Below are 13,437 nucleotides of genomic sequence, written 5' to 3' on the forward strand. Positions count from 1 at the left end.
GGGTTCCCCCTCCCCCACTGCCGCCTCCTCCTCCTCCCGCCCCAGGGTGAGCGCGAGCCACCTCCCTCCCTCCCTCCGCCATGGATCCCGGCAACTGGAGCAGCTTCATCTTCCAGGTAACAACCCCCTCCCCCCGCCCCCCCACCCCCCCTTCCCACACCCCCTCCCGCCCGCCCTCCCTCCCGTCCCACCCCCCCTCCGCGCGCCCGGTGCGCGCGCAGCTGTCCCCCTCCCTCCCTCGCGCCCTCCCCCGCCCTCCCCGAGGCGCCGGCTGGGCGCGCGCGCGGCGGGGGCCGAGGCTGCTCCCTCGCTCCCCCCACCCCGCCCCGCCAGGCTCCAACCGCCGCCGCCGCCGCCGCCGCCGCCGCCGCCCGGGCCCCCGCCCCCCGCCCCCGGCCCCCGGCCCCCGGCCCCGCGGGGCCTCCCGCCCCCACCCAGGGGGCGTCGCCGCCGCCGTCGCCGCCGCGCTCCGCGGCCCGCCAGGCGCCCTCCTTCCCTCCCTCCCGCCGGCCGGGGTGCGCGGGCGGCGGGGCGGCCCGCGGGCCATGCGTTCGGCGCGGCCCAGCCCGGCCGGCCGGGGGCGGCGCCCCGAGCCCGGGCCCCGCGCGGCCCGCGCCCCCGGCCCCCGCTGAGCCCCGGGGGCCCCGCCGTGGCCGAGGCCATGTTCCCCGTGTTCCCTTGCACGCTGCTGGCCCCCCCCTTCCCCGTGCTGGGCCTGGACTCCCGGGGGGTGGGCGGCCTCATGAACTCCTTCCCGCCACCTCAGGGTCACGCCCAGAACCCCCTGCAGGTCGGGGCTGAGCTCCAGTCCCGCTTCTTTGCCTCCCAGGGCTGCGCCCAGAGTCCATTCCAGGTGAGTAGGGGCCGGCCGTGGCGGGCCGGGCCGGGAGGGCGCCGACCCGCGGCCGCGGCCCACACGGCGCCTTGTCTTCGCAGGCCGCGCCGGCGCCCCCACCCACGCCCCAGCCCCCGGCGGCCGAGCCCCTCCAGGTGGACTTGCTCCCGGTTCTCGCCGCCGCCCAGGAGTCTGCCGCCGCCGCGGCCGCCGCCGCAGCAGCTGCTGCCGCCGCCGCCGTCGCTGCTGCGCCCCCGGCCCCGGCCGCCGCCTCCACAGTGGACACAGCGGCTCTGAAGCAGCCGCCGGCGCCCCCGCCGCCGCCCCCGCCGGTGTCGGCGCCCGCGGCCGAGGCCGCGCCCCCTGTCTCTGCCGCCACTATCGCCGCAGCCGCGGCTACCGCCGTCGTAGCCCCAACCTCGACGGTCGCCGTGGCCCCGGTCGCATCTGCCTTGGAGAAGAAGACAAAGAGCAAGGGGCCCTACATCTGTGCCCTGTGCGCCAAGGAGTTCAAGAACGGCTACAATCTCCGGAGGCACGAGGCCATCCACACAGGAGCCAAGGCCGGCCGGGTCCCCTCGGGTGCTATGAAGATGCCCACCATGGTGCCCCTGAGTCTCCTGAGCGTGCCCCAGCTGAGCGGAGCCGGCGGGGGAGGGGGAGAAGCCGGTGCGGGCGGCGGAGCGGCCGCCGTGGCCGCGGGTGGCGTGGTGACCACGACCGCCTCGGGGAAGCGCATCCGGAAGAACCACGCCTGTGAGATGTGCGGCAAGGCCTTCCGCGACGTCTACCATCTGAACCGACACAAGCTGTCGCACTCGGACGAGAAGCCCTACCAGTGCCCGGTGTGCCAGCAGCGCTTCAAGCGCAAGGACCGCATGAGCTACCACGTGCGCTCACATGACGGCGCTGTGCACAAGCCCTACAACTGCTCCCACTGTGGCAAGAGCTTTTCCCGGTGTGCACGGGGCCTCGGCCGCCCACTGGGCGGGTGGGGAGGGAGGGACGGCAACGGAGGTGGCCTGGCCTTGGCTGGCGGGGAGGGAGGCGGTTTCTGAGGATGGGGACCGGGAGCCACTCCCCGGGAGGAGGGAGGAAAGCCTCTCCCGGTTACCAGGGAGCGGGGGGTGGTACTTAGCCAAGGAGGTGGGTCCTCCGGTTGTAAGAAAGCTTCGCGTGGGAGGAGGAGCAGCCCGCCCTGCGGCAGGGGGAGGGATTTCCTGCCACACCGGGACTCCGGAGCCTCGGGTCGGGGCGAATTGCGGGCGTCTTTGGAAGGGCCTGTTGCGCTAAGTTAGGCAGATTTGGGAGCACGTCCACACTCCAGGGCCCTAACCCCAACCCCAACGTATTCTCAGGCCGGATCACCTCAACAGTCACGTCAGACAAGTGCACTCAACAGAACGGCCCTTCAAATGTGAGGTAGGAAGCCCGCCTCCTCCTTTCCCGGTTTTCATGATTTTGATCCTCATTGTAGCTGTCTGAGCTCGGCCTCTCAGACCCCCTTTTTCTCTCTTTTCTTTTTGCTTTTTCACTCCATTTTCTCATCCCTTCTTCAAGACCTTGTCATCTCACTCCCATTTCCTACAGATCAAAGATCCCCAAGGCTCTGATTCCTTTAACCTCTTGTTCCCCTCTCCCTGCTCCCCGAAGCTCTAACTCTCCTGACAACCCCCACGCCCCTCCCCCCTCCCCAGAAATGTGAGGCAGCTTTTGCTACGAAGGATCGACTGAGAGCGCACACAGTACGACACGAGGAGAAGGTGCCATGTCATGTGTGTGGCAAGATGCTGAGCTCGGCTTATATTTCGGACCACATGAAGGTGCACAGCCAGGGCCCTCACCATGTCTGTGAGCTCTGCAACAAAGGTACATGCTGAGGGATGCTGGGAGGGCCAGGGACAAAGGGCAGGGGCAAAGCCAGAGGCCCTTCCACAGATGTGGGTTAAAGGTGCTGTAGCCAAGAGCTCACGGCTATTAGAGCCTTTTAGGAAGCAAGGGGAACAACATCCGACGACCGAACCTCATTAAGTTCTAAGAGGTCTTGACTGGAGGAGATGAGCTACTAGCAAGAGTGGGCCTCTGGGGGTGGGGAGGAGGAGCAGGATTCGGCTGCTTTGGGAAAGGAGCAAGGAGCAGTCAAGAGAGCCAGTTCCCAAGGGTTGGAAGGCAGGGTTTCAGCTGTGCATCCACAATGGTGTGCTCTTTGGCTTCTGGGGCAAGTGGAGTATGCTGGCAGGGGATTAACAAGCTCGCACCCTGCCCTAGTAGCAGAAAGCTGCTTTTATACAGCTTCACAGATTGACTGAGCAATTGGAATGAGACCGTATGGGGCCCTGGAGGGAGGGGACACAGCCGTCTCTGCTGAGGGTCAACTCTTCGAGTGGCTAGAAATCAGTGGCCTGTCACCCCGGGAGAGGTCCCCCTAGCCACAGAAAATAGGTTCTGTGGACACCAAGGCTGAGAAGCTGACACCACTCACCCAGGCCCCAAGCTTAGGGAGGGGCGATGTTCCACCAGCCCCAAGAGAGTAGTTGGCCCCAGGCTACCAAGGATGTGGTGGGAGGAGGACAGGGCCATCTGAGGAGGGCGTCCCCGGCCTAGGAGAACCACCCCGTCTCTGGGGTCTCCGCCTGGCTGACCCCCCATCCCCCCATCCCAATCCACCCCCCCCCCCCCCCAATAGGCTTCACCACAGCAGCATACCTGCGCATCCACGCGGTGAAGGACCACGGGCTCCAGGCCCCGCGGGCTGACCGCATCCTGTGCAAGCTGTGCAGCGTGCACTGCAAGACCCCTGCCCAGCTGGCCGGCCACATGCAGACCCATCTGGGGGGGGCTGCCCCCCCTGTCCCGGGAGACGCCCCCCAGCCACAGCCCACCTGCTGAGGGGGACCCCGCACCCACCAGGCAAGGCGTGGGGCATGGCTGGGGGGGGTGGGATGGGGTGTGTGGGACGAGGGGGCTCAAAGTGCCCAGTAGCGGAACTCAGGAAGGCCAGGGATGCCCATCCATCACTGAAGTTAGGGACACTTCTGGGGACAGGGAGGGCCCTGCAGGAGAACTGGGTAAGGATGCAGGTGGAAGCCTTTGGGGACCAAACAGGAAGTGAGCAACGGCTGTGTCCCAGGGGAGGGAGTCTGGGAAAGAGTCTGGGGCAAGGGGCAAGGCTCTTGCCGATCGGATTGCGCTGTGATCTCCTGGTGTTTCTCTCTGTGCAGGTACTGGTGAGGTTTGTCCTATGGCGGCGGCAGCAGCAGCAGCAGCAGCAGCGGCGGCAGCAGCAGCAGTGGCAGCCCCCCCCACAGCTGTGGGCTCCCTTTCCGGGGCCGAGGGGGTGCCTGTGAGCTCTCAGCCACTTCCCTCCCAGCCCTGGTGAGCTCCAGGTTGGTGGTGGGGAGAGTGGAAAGCGGAGGAAAGTCCCTTGGTACCGTCTCCTCTTCCCCTCTCTCTTCCTACCAACTCCTCACTACTTCCCCACCAACCAAGGAGCCTCCAGAAGGAAAGGAGGAAGAGATGTTTCTTAGGGGGAATTCGCTAGGTTTTAAAGATTTGTTTCTCCTGCTCCTCTCTCCTATCAGACCTGACCCCACACACACCTGTCCCCTTGGTTGTGTTGAAGCCCCCTGGACAGTGGGCAGGGGTGGCAGAGGACAGGAGCGGCCACTGCCCTCACTCCCCTCTCCTCTCTGTAGCCCCCTGCCCTGCCCTGCCCGGGATCTGCAAGCCACCTCCTTGATGGTCCCTGCTCTCCTCCTCCTCCCATTTCCCCCTCCCACTACTGTCTGCTGCCCCTCCCTGGGGAGTTGGTGCTTTTTTTTTTTTTTTTTTTCCAGGGGGAGGGAGGAGAGGAAGGAGGGGAATCAGAGATTCTGTCCCAGAGAGGGGAAAAGGTGAGATTGGAGAAGGGGCAGAAGCAGGGAAGGCAACAGTAGTACCTTCATAAGGTGAGGTTGTTTGGGGTCAGCCCCTAAACATCGTCCTAATTGAGAATCTGTCAGGGGAAAACAAGTCAAGGGGAGCAAAAGAAGGAGCCACTAGGGCCAGAGGCAGGACAAGAGATGGAATTTTAGGGTGCCAGGGTAAATGGGGGGATCCAGGGACTAGAGGTGCTTCCTGGGGGTGGGGGGAATGCAGTCACAGTGTCTCCCCCGTCCCTCTGCCACCCCAGCTCCAGCCCTGGCCTTTTCTTTTCATCCCTCTCCCCCACGACAGAAGCTGTGGCCCTGGCCATGTCATCGTGTTCCTGTGTCCCCTGCATGTTCCCCACCCTTCACCCCCTCCTTTTGCGCGGACCCCATTACAATAAATTTTAAATAAAAACCTGTCTCTGACTCTGGTTTGGATGAATTGCTCTCCCCAAGCCTTCTGCCCCACCCCCAAGGAGTTTCTTGCGGGTCTAGTATCAGTCCCAGCCTTGCCCTGCCCTGTGTGGCTCTGGGGCGCTGGCTCCTCCCTCACCAGAGGCAGCACCAGTGGCTGCAAGCCTGATTCAGGGTGGGGCTGAGGCTCCAGTGACTGGAGAGCAGGTTCCAGGACTCCCAGGTCTCCCCGGAATACCCAATCTGGGCAGTCCCAGAATAGCCACTGGAGGTTTGAAGAGGCCAGGGTCAGAAACCCCAACAGTTACCACACAAAAATGCTGCTCTCCCCGACTCACACACTGCCTGCTGCTCAGACCCCAGCCGAATACCTGCACATCCTTAAGGCCCTGAGAGGTGACAGTGGGTGGTGGAGCTGCAGAAAGGATGGGGAAGTCAGCCCTGGGACCGGGAGCCCTGAGGGTGCCGAGAAGAACTGCATTTCTCCCCCACCCGTCCCCTTCGCTCTTGGTGTGATCCATTCAGCATTTACGGGGCTCCAGGGCCCCAGCCCCCTCCTGTTCCAGACTGCCCCTGCAGCCTCGGCCCTGGAATTCCCTTTTGAGCCCTGCTCCAGGGACCCGGGAGCCTTCCAGCACCCATTTCTGCTGCTGCTTCCTCGAGGGTAGAGGGACTTCCCGTACTGCAGGCTCCCTTTTCTTAAAACCCCACCCTGCTCCTCCTTGGAGCAGCCTCCCCAAGTTTTGCCTCATTTCCCCTCCCCGCCTTCTGCTTGTAGGAGTGCCACCACCGGGTCCCGCCTGTCTCACAGGTCCTGTCTCCTCGCAGACCCCTCTCCGTCTCCCCCAGCCCCCCGCCTCTGCCAGGACACCCCGGTGACCGTTGGCGGGAGGGGCCCAGGGCTTGGGAAGGGGGCACCCCCAGGAGGCGCGCGTGGGAAGGGGCAGGGAGGGGGCGCGAGTGGTTACCCGGCCGGTTGCCCGGGTAACGCGGGGCCTGGCACGCGTGGCTCCCTGGGGCTGGCCGGGAGGGGCGGGAGGCGAGCGAGGGGCGGGGGCGGTGCGCGGCAGCAGCGGAGCGTAGGGGAGGGGACCTGAGAGGAGCGAAAGGAGGGGACGAGCAGAGGGGAGGGGAGACCCGCCGCCTCCCTCCCTCGCTCGCTGACTCGCTCCCTCCCGGGCTGCGGCTGCTGCAACGGGGCGGCGGTGGCAGCAGCAGCGGGAGCAGTCTCGAGGCCGGCGTCGAGGTGAGACGGGGATGGGCAGAGGCTGCGGGTAGGAGTGCGCGGACAGACGGCGGACGCTGGGAGGGCTGCACCGGAATGCAGGCGCCTGGCGGACTGGCCGGTGGTGCTGGGCGCGCCACGCCGATGGGAGGAGGAGGCGCCGTCCCCCGGGGGCGAGGGAATCCCTGCAAGAGGGGCTGAGAAGGGGCTCAGAGGAGCAGCCCAGGTCCCCCAGGGAGGGGCGGGGGCGTCTGCGCCCCAGACGCGCAGTGAGAAAACACCGGCGGGGCGCCCAGGGAGGAAGGGAGGATGCAGAGGGAGTGGAATGTAAATGTCGGTCCTCTGCCCGGTGTGCCTGTCTGCCTGTCGGAGTGTACGAGCGTCTGCACAGCTTGTTGATTTCGGGGTGCTGGGGCATCTGCTAGGATCTCAGAGTCTGGATCTTGTCGGGGAGACCCAGGAAGAGACCATGGGGAGGGTCCTGTTTACAAAAGGGTTAATCTTCCCAGGGCTCTCCAAGCAGACTTTGAGCAGAGCACTCCTCCCCAGGGATGTCCCACCCCAAGGCAAAGGAAACCCCAACTTTTCTTCCTCTCCCCAGGGGCAGCCCAAGGCTGGCCCTAAGACAGCATAGCCCTCTCCAGCTGCAGTGCTGAGAGCCACCTCTTTCCGCCTCACACCAAACCTGTCTCCTCCTCTTTCAGGACTGCTGCTGTCTCTGCTGCTCCAGCCTCTCCAGCGAGGTCCTCTCCCCTCTCCCCTCTCAAGATGGCAGCCAGCAGCTCTGAGGGCTCAGAGATGAAGGGGATAGAAGAGGGTCCCCAAACCCAAGGACAAGGGCCTGGCCATTCTGAAGCCAAAACTGGCCCTCTCCAGGTCCCAGCTGGGGTCCCAGATGAGCCAGAGGCCCTGCAGCCAGGCCCAGACATCACTGGGGCCCCTGTGGACTCAGAAGCTAAGGCTGGGCTGGCTCCAGAAACCACAGAGACCCCAACTGGGGTCCCAGAAACAGCTCAGGCTAGAGACCTCAGCTCAAACCCAGGAGGGGAATCGAATGCCATCCCTAGCCCTGAAGAAGCATGCCAAGAGCCAGCACCCAAACCAGAAGTGAATAAAGAGGTCACTGCAGACCAGGGTTCCGATCTGGGGCCTGCGGCCCCGCTTGAGCCAGCCTCAGAGCCTGCTCCCCAGTTGGACCCCCAGTCAGACCCTCAGCCAGATTGCCAGCCAGGTTCTCAACCCACCCCCAAGTCAGATCTTCAGCCAGAGCCCCCCACCCAGGAGGACCCCACCCCTGAGGTCCTGACTGAGAGTGTGGGGGAAAAGCAAGAGAATGGGGCAGTGGTTCCCCTGCAGGCTGGCGGTGGGGAAGAGGGCCCAGCCCCCCAGCCTCACTCGCCACCCTCAACAAAAACCCACCCAGCCAATGGGGCTCCTCCGCGAGTGCTACAGCAGCTGGTTGAGGAGGACCGACTAGGAAGGGCTCACAGTGGGCACCCAGGATCTCCCCGAGGTAGCCTGAGCCGCCACCCCAGCTCCCAACTGGCAGGGTCTGGGGTGGAGGGGGGTGAAGGCACCCAGAAACCTCGGGACTACATCATCCTCGCCATCCTGTCCTGCTTCTGCCCCATGTGGCCTGTCAACATCGTGGCCTTCGCTTATGCTGTCATGGTGAGCCCCATGGGACCCTGGCCCAGGCCTGCTGTGGCTCCCAGCTTCCTGCCAGCACTGGGACAAAAACCCCAGGAGTAGTCTTGCCTTCCCTCTCCTCTCTGCATGGATCTCACTTCCCAAGTATGGGGCCTATTCTAGCCTCTCCTTAGGACTTTCCCGTCTGAGCCACCATTGCCCTACCCCTGTCAGGTGGGAGGGATGTCAAGACACGTTTTACCCAGCCTTGCTGACCTTTGCCCTCCTCCCCCTGCCTTTCCAACCCTCTTTCCTCCTTTAACCACTGTCCACGGGGGCCTGCCCGTCTCCTCTGGACAACTCTTTCACCTGATCCCTGCTGGGCTGCCTTCTCCTGACCTGGGCCCATGGTGCCCCACCCCTCACCCTAACCCCAGTCCCGGAACAGCCTGCAGCAGGGGGACGTGGATGGGGCCCAGCGTCTGGGCCGCGTGGCCAAGCTCTTAAGCATCGTGGCGCTGGTAGGGGGGGTCCTCATCATCATCGCCTCCTGCGTCATCAACTTAGGCGGTGAGTGGGGGTCTGGGACAGGCCGGGAGGAATGGAAGGGTTGGCAAGGGCAGCTTTACTAACCCCTGCCCCTGCTCTCTCCTGTCTGTCCTCCCTACTTCTCCTTTGTCTCTCCTTGTCTCTCCCCACCACCTCTCTGTCTGTCCCTCCCTCTCCTCTCCCACAGTGTATAAGTGAGGGGCTCTGCCCTGCATTCCAAGACTTTTCTTCCTGTTGGGAGCTGCCTTGGGCCCATCCTCCCCTGGGGGGAGCCCAATCGATGGCCCAGGCCCGCACCCATAGGGACCAAGGGAGCCTGAGCGGCCTTGTTTACAGCTTCTTTCCTGCTCCTGCATCCTGCCAGGCTCCTGTGCCAACCGTAGGCCTCTCTTCTCCCTGCACTGTTTCCACCCTCCCTGCACTTCTGCCTGCATTCCCCCTCGCCTCTTGGACTCCTTGCCCCTGCACTTCTAGAAACCTTCCTGCACTTCTGGAAATCTCCCTGACCTGAACGTCTCCCAAACTCTCTGCTCTCAGCCTCCCTGCATCTCCCCCCAGCCTCCCTGCACTCCTCCCAACTTCCCCAATTCCCTGCACCTCTGCCCCAGTGTCCCCCTTTCAACTTTCACTGTCTTGGCATCCTTCCCCATTCCTTTCTTCCTTCTCCCCTTTATTATCTCCCCTTCCCCCTCCACACTCCTTGCCCCCTTCCTCTTCCTGCCTCCTCTCCCCTCAGCATTCCTATCCCCTCTCAGGATCCTCTCCTCCTCCCTCCTGCCACCGTTTTCTCTGCAAAAACTCCAGCACTTAGATCAGCTGGGGGAGGGCAGCGGTGTCAGGGGAGGGCTCCCCCGCCGCGTTCCGACTGTTTTCTGCTGGGACCACCCAGGTCCTGACGCCCCCAGGGCGCCTCTGGGTCGCAGAGCTGGCTAGCCAGCTCTTGTCTGGGAACTGGTGCGGGGTGTCGCGCACCGTTGCTTAGCTGGGTTCTGAGCACGCACCTGGGAGGAGGAGGAAGGGGCGCGGCTGTTGACCCTTTCAGATCAGCCCGAGTTGACTCGCCCCGACTGGGCTTTTAAACTCGCTCTGCGAGTTTCTTAAAGGCGTCGGGGCTGGGGTCATTCACGTGCATTGTAACGAAGAACCCCGAAATAGGACCAAAGCTCCTAGATGCAGGGAGCGAGTGAAGGGCGGGGAGCTCTATAATTATTTTCCAAGAGGACTAGGGAGGTTTGTTGCACGCGACAGTTCGCTAGGGAGGCGGGGACCGAGCTACGATGCCTTTCGGAGTTGGCGGGTTTTGTTTTCTTTAAAAAAAAAAAAAAAAAAAAAAAGCGCTGGAAAAACACTAAAAGTCTTTAAAAAAAAAAAAAGATACATCAAACAGATTCTCCCTTTTTGTATGCCGGATGCTGCATGAGTCTGAAACACCAATAAACGGAGACTGCATGAGACTCGCCTCTAGCCTCAGTTAGTCCTTACGTCTGTCCGCCGCCGGGGCCCACGGTACTGCCCCCTTTCGGGCAGAGCCTGCTGGGTGTATGCGCATGCGTCGTCCCGGTGGCCATCTTTACTGTGGGTCGAAGCCAATTGTGCCCGAGCCTACCTGCGCATGTGCAATCCTCCCCTTGCTTTCCTTTTCTAAGTAGCTTTGGCTAGAGCGGAGCCTTCCGCGCCGTATCTGCGCCTGCGTACCGTGACCCTGCGCAGCCCGAGAGGCGGGTCCTAGCTCCAGGTGCGTACGGCGGCTGAGGTGGCTGAACTGCGAGGTGTGGGGAGAGGGCGCCGGATCCCGGTGTAGAGAGGGGCGGTGTGAAGGCGAGAAGAGCGTCTCCACCCCCTCTCCGGCCCAGAAAGTGGTTTCCGCTGGTCCCTAGGAATCTCGGAGTACCGGATCTGGATCGGTGGGGCGGGGTCCTTGGAGGGGACTCAGCGCCCCCTCCTGGGAACCGGCGGTCTCGTCGCTGGGACCGCTGTTGGAGCCCGGTTGGAGACATTCCCTGAACTCCTGGGGAGCCCAGTCCCTCGGGGGCGGGAGACCCCCCTGGTTTAGTACTCCTGCATCTCCTACCATCGCAGGGCCCCTCCCCTAGTAGCCTATGTCCCTTGTTCGTGGTCATGGAGACATTTCGGCCACCACGGCGGCGCCCCTGTCTGAAGAAGGGGAGGTGACCTCTGGCCTCCAAGCTCTGGCGGTGGAGGATACCGGAGGCTCCTCTGCTTCGGCCAATAAAGCCGAGGAAGAGGGGGAAGGAGGCCAGCAGGAGACCGAGCTTGAGGGGCCCGGGGTCGAGGAGGTGCAGGGAGAAGCCCCCTGCACCGAAGGGGAAGAGCATGCCAAGGGAGAATCCGAAGACTGGTGCGTACCCTGCAGCGATGAGGAGATGGAGCTGCCCGCAGATGGGCAGGCCTGGATGCCTCCCCCGTCCGAAATCCAGCGGCTCTATGAACTTCTGGCTGCCCACGGTACCCTGGAGCTTCAGGCTGAGATCCTGCCCCGCCGGCCACCCACACCTGAGGCCCAGAGTGAAGAGGAGAGATCGGATGAGGAGCCTGAAGCCAAAGAAGAGGAAGAGGAAAAGTGAGGGCACACCCTTACACTTTGTTGCTGGGGCTTGCTCTCTTGGTGCCAAGAGAAAATTGGGAGGGGAGGTGGGACCTTGGAGCATGGAAAGTAGAGGGTTGCAAGGGGTGTGGGGGGAGACCCTCAGGCTGGGGTGTTTGGGGAGACCACCCTCACTTTTCACTCTGTCCACCTGTCCCAGACCGCACATGCCTACAGAATTTGACTTTGATGATGAGCCAATGACCCCAAAGGACTCCCTGATTGACCGGAGACGCACCCCAGGTACAAAGGGGGAGAGTAGGGGGGAGGTAAAGGACCTCTACTCCCACCGACCTGAAAGGCGACTCCTGAGGAGAGGCCTGTGTTTGGTGCCTTGATTGCTATACACAACTTGTAGCTGCAGGAGAGAGCATTCACCAAGCGGTGCCATCATTAACAGCTTGGATAGATACCCTGTCTTCTTTATGAGACTGACAGATGGTTCTATCATGCTTCCCATTCCTTTTATCTCCATCTCCCTAGAAGTTCAAGTCTTCTCCGTTCTTATCCCTGTACCACTGTGTATATCTCCTAATCTGACCTGATTTCACACTCCAAGTGCCTTCCTGGAATTTACTGTTGGAGCCATTCTTGATTTCTCTTTCTCTCACCCCAGCATTTAAACCAGCAGCAAGTCCTGTTTAGCCCTGCCTCCACATTTCCAAGCTCATCTGCTACTCTCCACCCTCAGCACCACACCCTCATCCAAGCCATCATTTCTTTTCTCTTTATTTTCTTTTATAGAGGACATTTCTGGGGAAGGCGGGCAGGGGAGACAGAGGGAGAGAGAGAATCTTAATCAGACTTCACTCCCAGCCCAGAACCCATCCTGAGGGGTGGATCTCACAACCCTGAGATCACAACCAGAGCTGAAATTAAGAGTCAGAAGCCCAACCGACTAAGCCACCCAGGCACCCCCAAGCCATCATTTCTTTTGCCTGGATATTTGCCATGGCTCGTAACTGGCCTCCCTGCTTCTCCTCAGCAACCAAAATGATCCTTTCAAAATATAAATCATGTCACTACTTGGTTTAAAATTCTCCAAAGGATTCCATTGTTGGGGGAAAGAGCATATCAAGAGGGAATCCAAACACCACAACTCCCCCTGACTTTTTTTGGGCCGCCAAAGTTTCCAAAGATAATTTATTTCCGTTTGACCTAAGATATCCAAACTTTCATCATGGCCTCAGAGTCGTTTCTTGAGCCACAACTTTCCTTCTCCCTGCCATACCCCAGCTCTCTATACCCTTTGAACAAACCTCCCTGTTCCTGCTCTGGGGCCTTTCCACTTGCTCTTCCCCTGCCTGGATATCTTTACCTTGGTTTTCACATTACTGGCTCCTTCTTGTAAGTCAGCCCTTTACTGCTTACCCCATCTGAGGCCCAACCTCAAATCCTACAACCTCTGTGACAGAGACCTGAAAATCTCTGTTTAATGAGCTCCCTAAGCAATGAGTAATATGTAGGCAGGTCTGGAGCACAGCACCTCACTCCCGTCCACATTTCTTACCTTCCTCTTCTCCAGGAAGTTCCGCCCGGAGCCAGAAACGGGAGGCCCGCCTAGACAAGGTCCTCTCAGACATGAAGCGACACAAGAAGCTGGAGGAGCAGATCCTTCGTACTGGCAGGGATCTCTTCAGCCTGGACTCAGAGGACCCCAGCCCCACCAGCCCCCCGCTCCGGTCCTCAGGGAGCACACTCTTCCCCCGGCAACGGAAATATTGAGTGTTGTTGCAGCCTTTAGCGTGCAGAGCTTATACCTTCTGGGCTCTCCTTCCCTAACTCTGGGCACTGGGAACTGGGCAAGAGGAGAGAGCTCCCAAGCTCCCAACACCGCACCTTGCCAGAAAGAGGACATGTGTGTGTATTTATGCTTTCTGTTGAACATTTATTTGGAGACCTGGGCTGAATTTTTGGAATCTAGAATAAAAAAAACACAAAGTTATTTTCTCCTAGAGGGTGGGCTGCAGCAGGAACCCAGTTCTGGAGCAGCCGGATCAGGATCCTAGTCACTCAGGTGGGGAAATGAAAATTAAAGCCACATGGGACAGAGATGAGCTCAGCACCTGCCCCCAATTCTCGTTCCAGTGCTGCCAGCTGGCTCTGAGGCGGGACCTTCCTGAGGGCTGAAAGGGCTGCAGTGCCTTCAGCTGCCAGAGGAGCCGCCCATAGGAAAAAAAGGAGACAAACAGCTGCAAGGGCTCTTTAAATGGCCAAGCCCCACCCCCAAGCTTGCCCTCCTCTGTCAGGAAGTGATCCCTGGGGTTGGGCC

At 61.6% G+C, this 13,437-nt stretch overlaps 3 protein-coding genes and 2 long non-coding RNA genes across 12 annotated transcripts; 3 read left to right on the forward strand and 2 right to left on the reverse strand.

The window, feature by feature from the left end:
* Positions 1–65: 65 nt before the first annotated feature.
* On the forward strand, positions 66–5,169 carry MAZ (MYC associated zinc finger protein). Of its 4 annotated transcripts, XM_038539844.1 has the most exons (7): positions 66–116; positions 767–853; positions 937–1,793; positions 2,194–2,257; positions 2,533–2,704; positions 3,522–3,745; positions 4,057–4,192. In XM_038539844.1, the coding sequence occupies exons 1-6, from the start codon at positions 81–83 to the stop codon at positions 3,722–3,724; spliced, it is 1,419 nt and encodes a 472-aa protein (XP_038395772.1). In that variant the 5' UTR covers positions 66–80; the 3' UTR covers positions 3,725–3,745; positions 4,057–4,192. The 4 variants fall into 4 exon arrangements, with proteins under 4 accessions (XP_038395772.1, XP_038395773.1, XP_038395770.1 ...); XM_038539845.1 differs by lacking the exon at positions 3,522–3,745 and having other exon boundaries at positions 4,057–5,169; XM_038539842.1 differs by lacking the exon at positions 66–116 and having other exon boundaries at positions 621–853.
* On the reverse strand, positions 2,607–3,927 carry LOC119872174. The gene is made up of 2 exons (XR_005360738.1): positions 3,542–3,927; positions 2,607–3,435 (listed from the first exon to the last, which is right to left on the reverse strand). It is a non-coding gene; the product is annotated as an uncharacterized LOC119872174 (long non-coding RNA).
* On the reverse strand, positions 4,649–6,157 carry LOC111096251. Of its 2 annotated transcripts, none has more exons than XR_005360737.1 (2): positions 5,967–6,157; positions 4,649–5,572 (listed from the first exon to the last, which is right to left on the reverse strand). It is a non-coding gene; the product is annotated as an uncharacterized LOC111096251 (long non-coding RNA). The 2 variants fall into 2 exon arrangements; XR_005360736.1 differs by having other exon boundaries at positions 5,948–6,157.
* A 61-nt stretch (positions 6,158–6,218) lies between these two features.
* On the forward strand, positions 6,219–11,068 carry PRRT2 (proline rich transmembrane protein 2). 4 transcript variants are annotated; one of them, XM_038539847.1, is made up of 5 exons: positions 6,219–6,431; positions 7,087–8,053; positions 8,449–8,581; positions 10,210–10,295; positions 10,935–11,068. In XM_038539847.1, exons 1-4 carry the CDS (start codon positions 6,415–6,417, stop codon positions 10,287–10,289), a joined length of 1,197 nt encoding a protein of 398 aa, XP_038395775.1. In that variant the 5' UTR covers positions 6,219–6,414; the 3' UTR covers positions 10,290–10,295; positions 10,935–11,068. The 4 variants fall into 4 exon arrangements, with proteins under 4 accessions (XP_038395775.1, XP_038395776.1, XP_038395774.1 ...); XM_038539848.1 differs by lacking the exon at positions 10,935–11,068 and adding an exon at positions 10,640–10,781; XM_038539846.1 differs by lacking the exon at positions 10,935–11,068 and having other exon boundaries at positions 10,210–10,344.
* On the forward strand, positions 10,303–13,110 carry PAGR1 (PAXIP1 associated glutamate rich protein 1). Its single transcript, XM_038539850.1, has 3 exons — positions 10,303–11,141; positions 11,326–11,408; positions 12,691–13,110. Exons 1-3 carry the CDS (start codon positions 10,660–10,662, stop codon positions 12,888–12,890), a joined length of 765 nt encoding a protein of 254 aa, XP_038395778.1. The 5' UTR covers positions 10,303–10,659; the 3' UTR covers positions 12,891–13,110.
* The last annotated feature ends 327 nt before the right edge of the window (positions 13,111–13,437 follow it).

This window comes from Canis lupus, chromosome 6 (assembly GCF_011100685.1).
Source record: "Canis lupus familiaris isolate Mischka breed German Shepherd chromosome 6, alternate assembly UU_Cfam_GSD_1.0, whole genome shotgun sequence".
Classification (NCBI taxonomy): Eukaryota; Metazoa; Chordata; class Mammalia; order Carnivora; family Canidae; genus Canis; species Canis lupus.

Excerpts from the sequence above, each read along its gene's own strand:
- MAZ (XM_038539842.1), top strand. The coding sequence starts at position 662 with ATGTTCCCCGTGTTCCCTTGCACGCTGCTGGCCCCCCCCTTCCCCGTG. Across the intron at positions 854-936 it reads GCGCCCAGAGTCCATTCCAG|GCCGCGCCGGCGCCCCCACC; the intron begins GTGAGTAGGGGC and ends TTGTCTTCGCAG. Across the intron at positions 2,705-3,521 it reads CTGTGAGCTCTGCAACAAAG|GCTTCACCACAGCAGCATAC; the intron begins GTACATGCTGAG and ends CCCCCCCAATAG.
- PRRT2 (XM_038539847.1), top strand. Across the intron at positions 8,054-8,448 it reads CCTTCGCTTATGCTGTCATG|TCCCGGAACAGCCTGCAGCA; the intron begins GTGAGCCCCATG and ends CCCTAACCCCAG. Across the intron at positions 8,582-10,209 it reads CTGCGTCATCAACTTAGGCG|CTTTGGCTAGAGCGGAGCCT; the intron begins GTGAGTGGGGGT and ends TTTTCTAAGTAG.
- PAGR1 (XM_038539850.1), top strand. The coding sequence starts at position 10,660 with ATGTCCCTTGTTCGTGGTCATGGAGACATTTCGGCCACCACGGCGGCG. Across the intron at positions 11,142-11,325 it reads AAAGAAGAGGAAGAGGAAAA|ACCGCACATGCCTACAGAAT; the intron begins GTGAGGGCACAC and ends CACCTGTCCCAG. Across the intron at positions 11,409-12,690 it reads TGACCGGAGACGCACCCCAG|GAAGTTCCGCCCGGAGCCAG; the intron begins GTACAAAGGGGG and ends CCTCTTCTCCAG.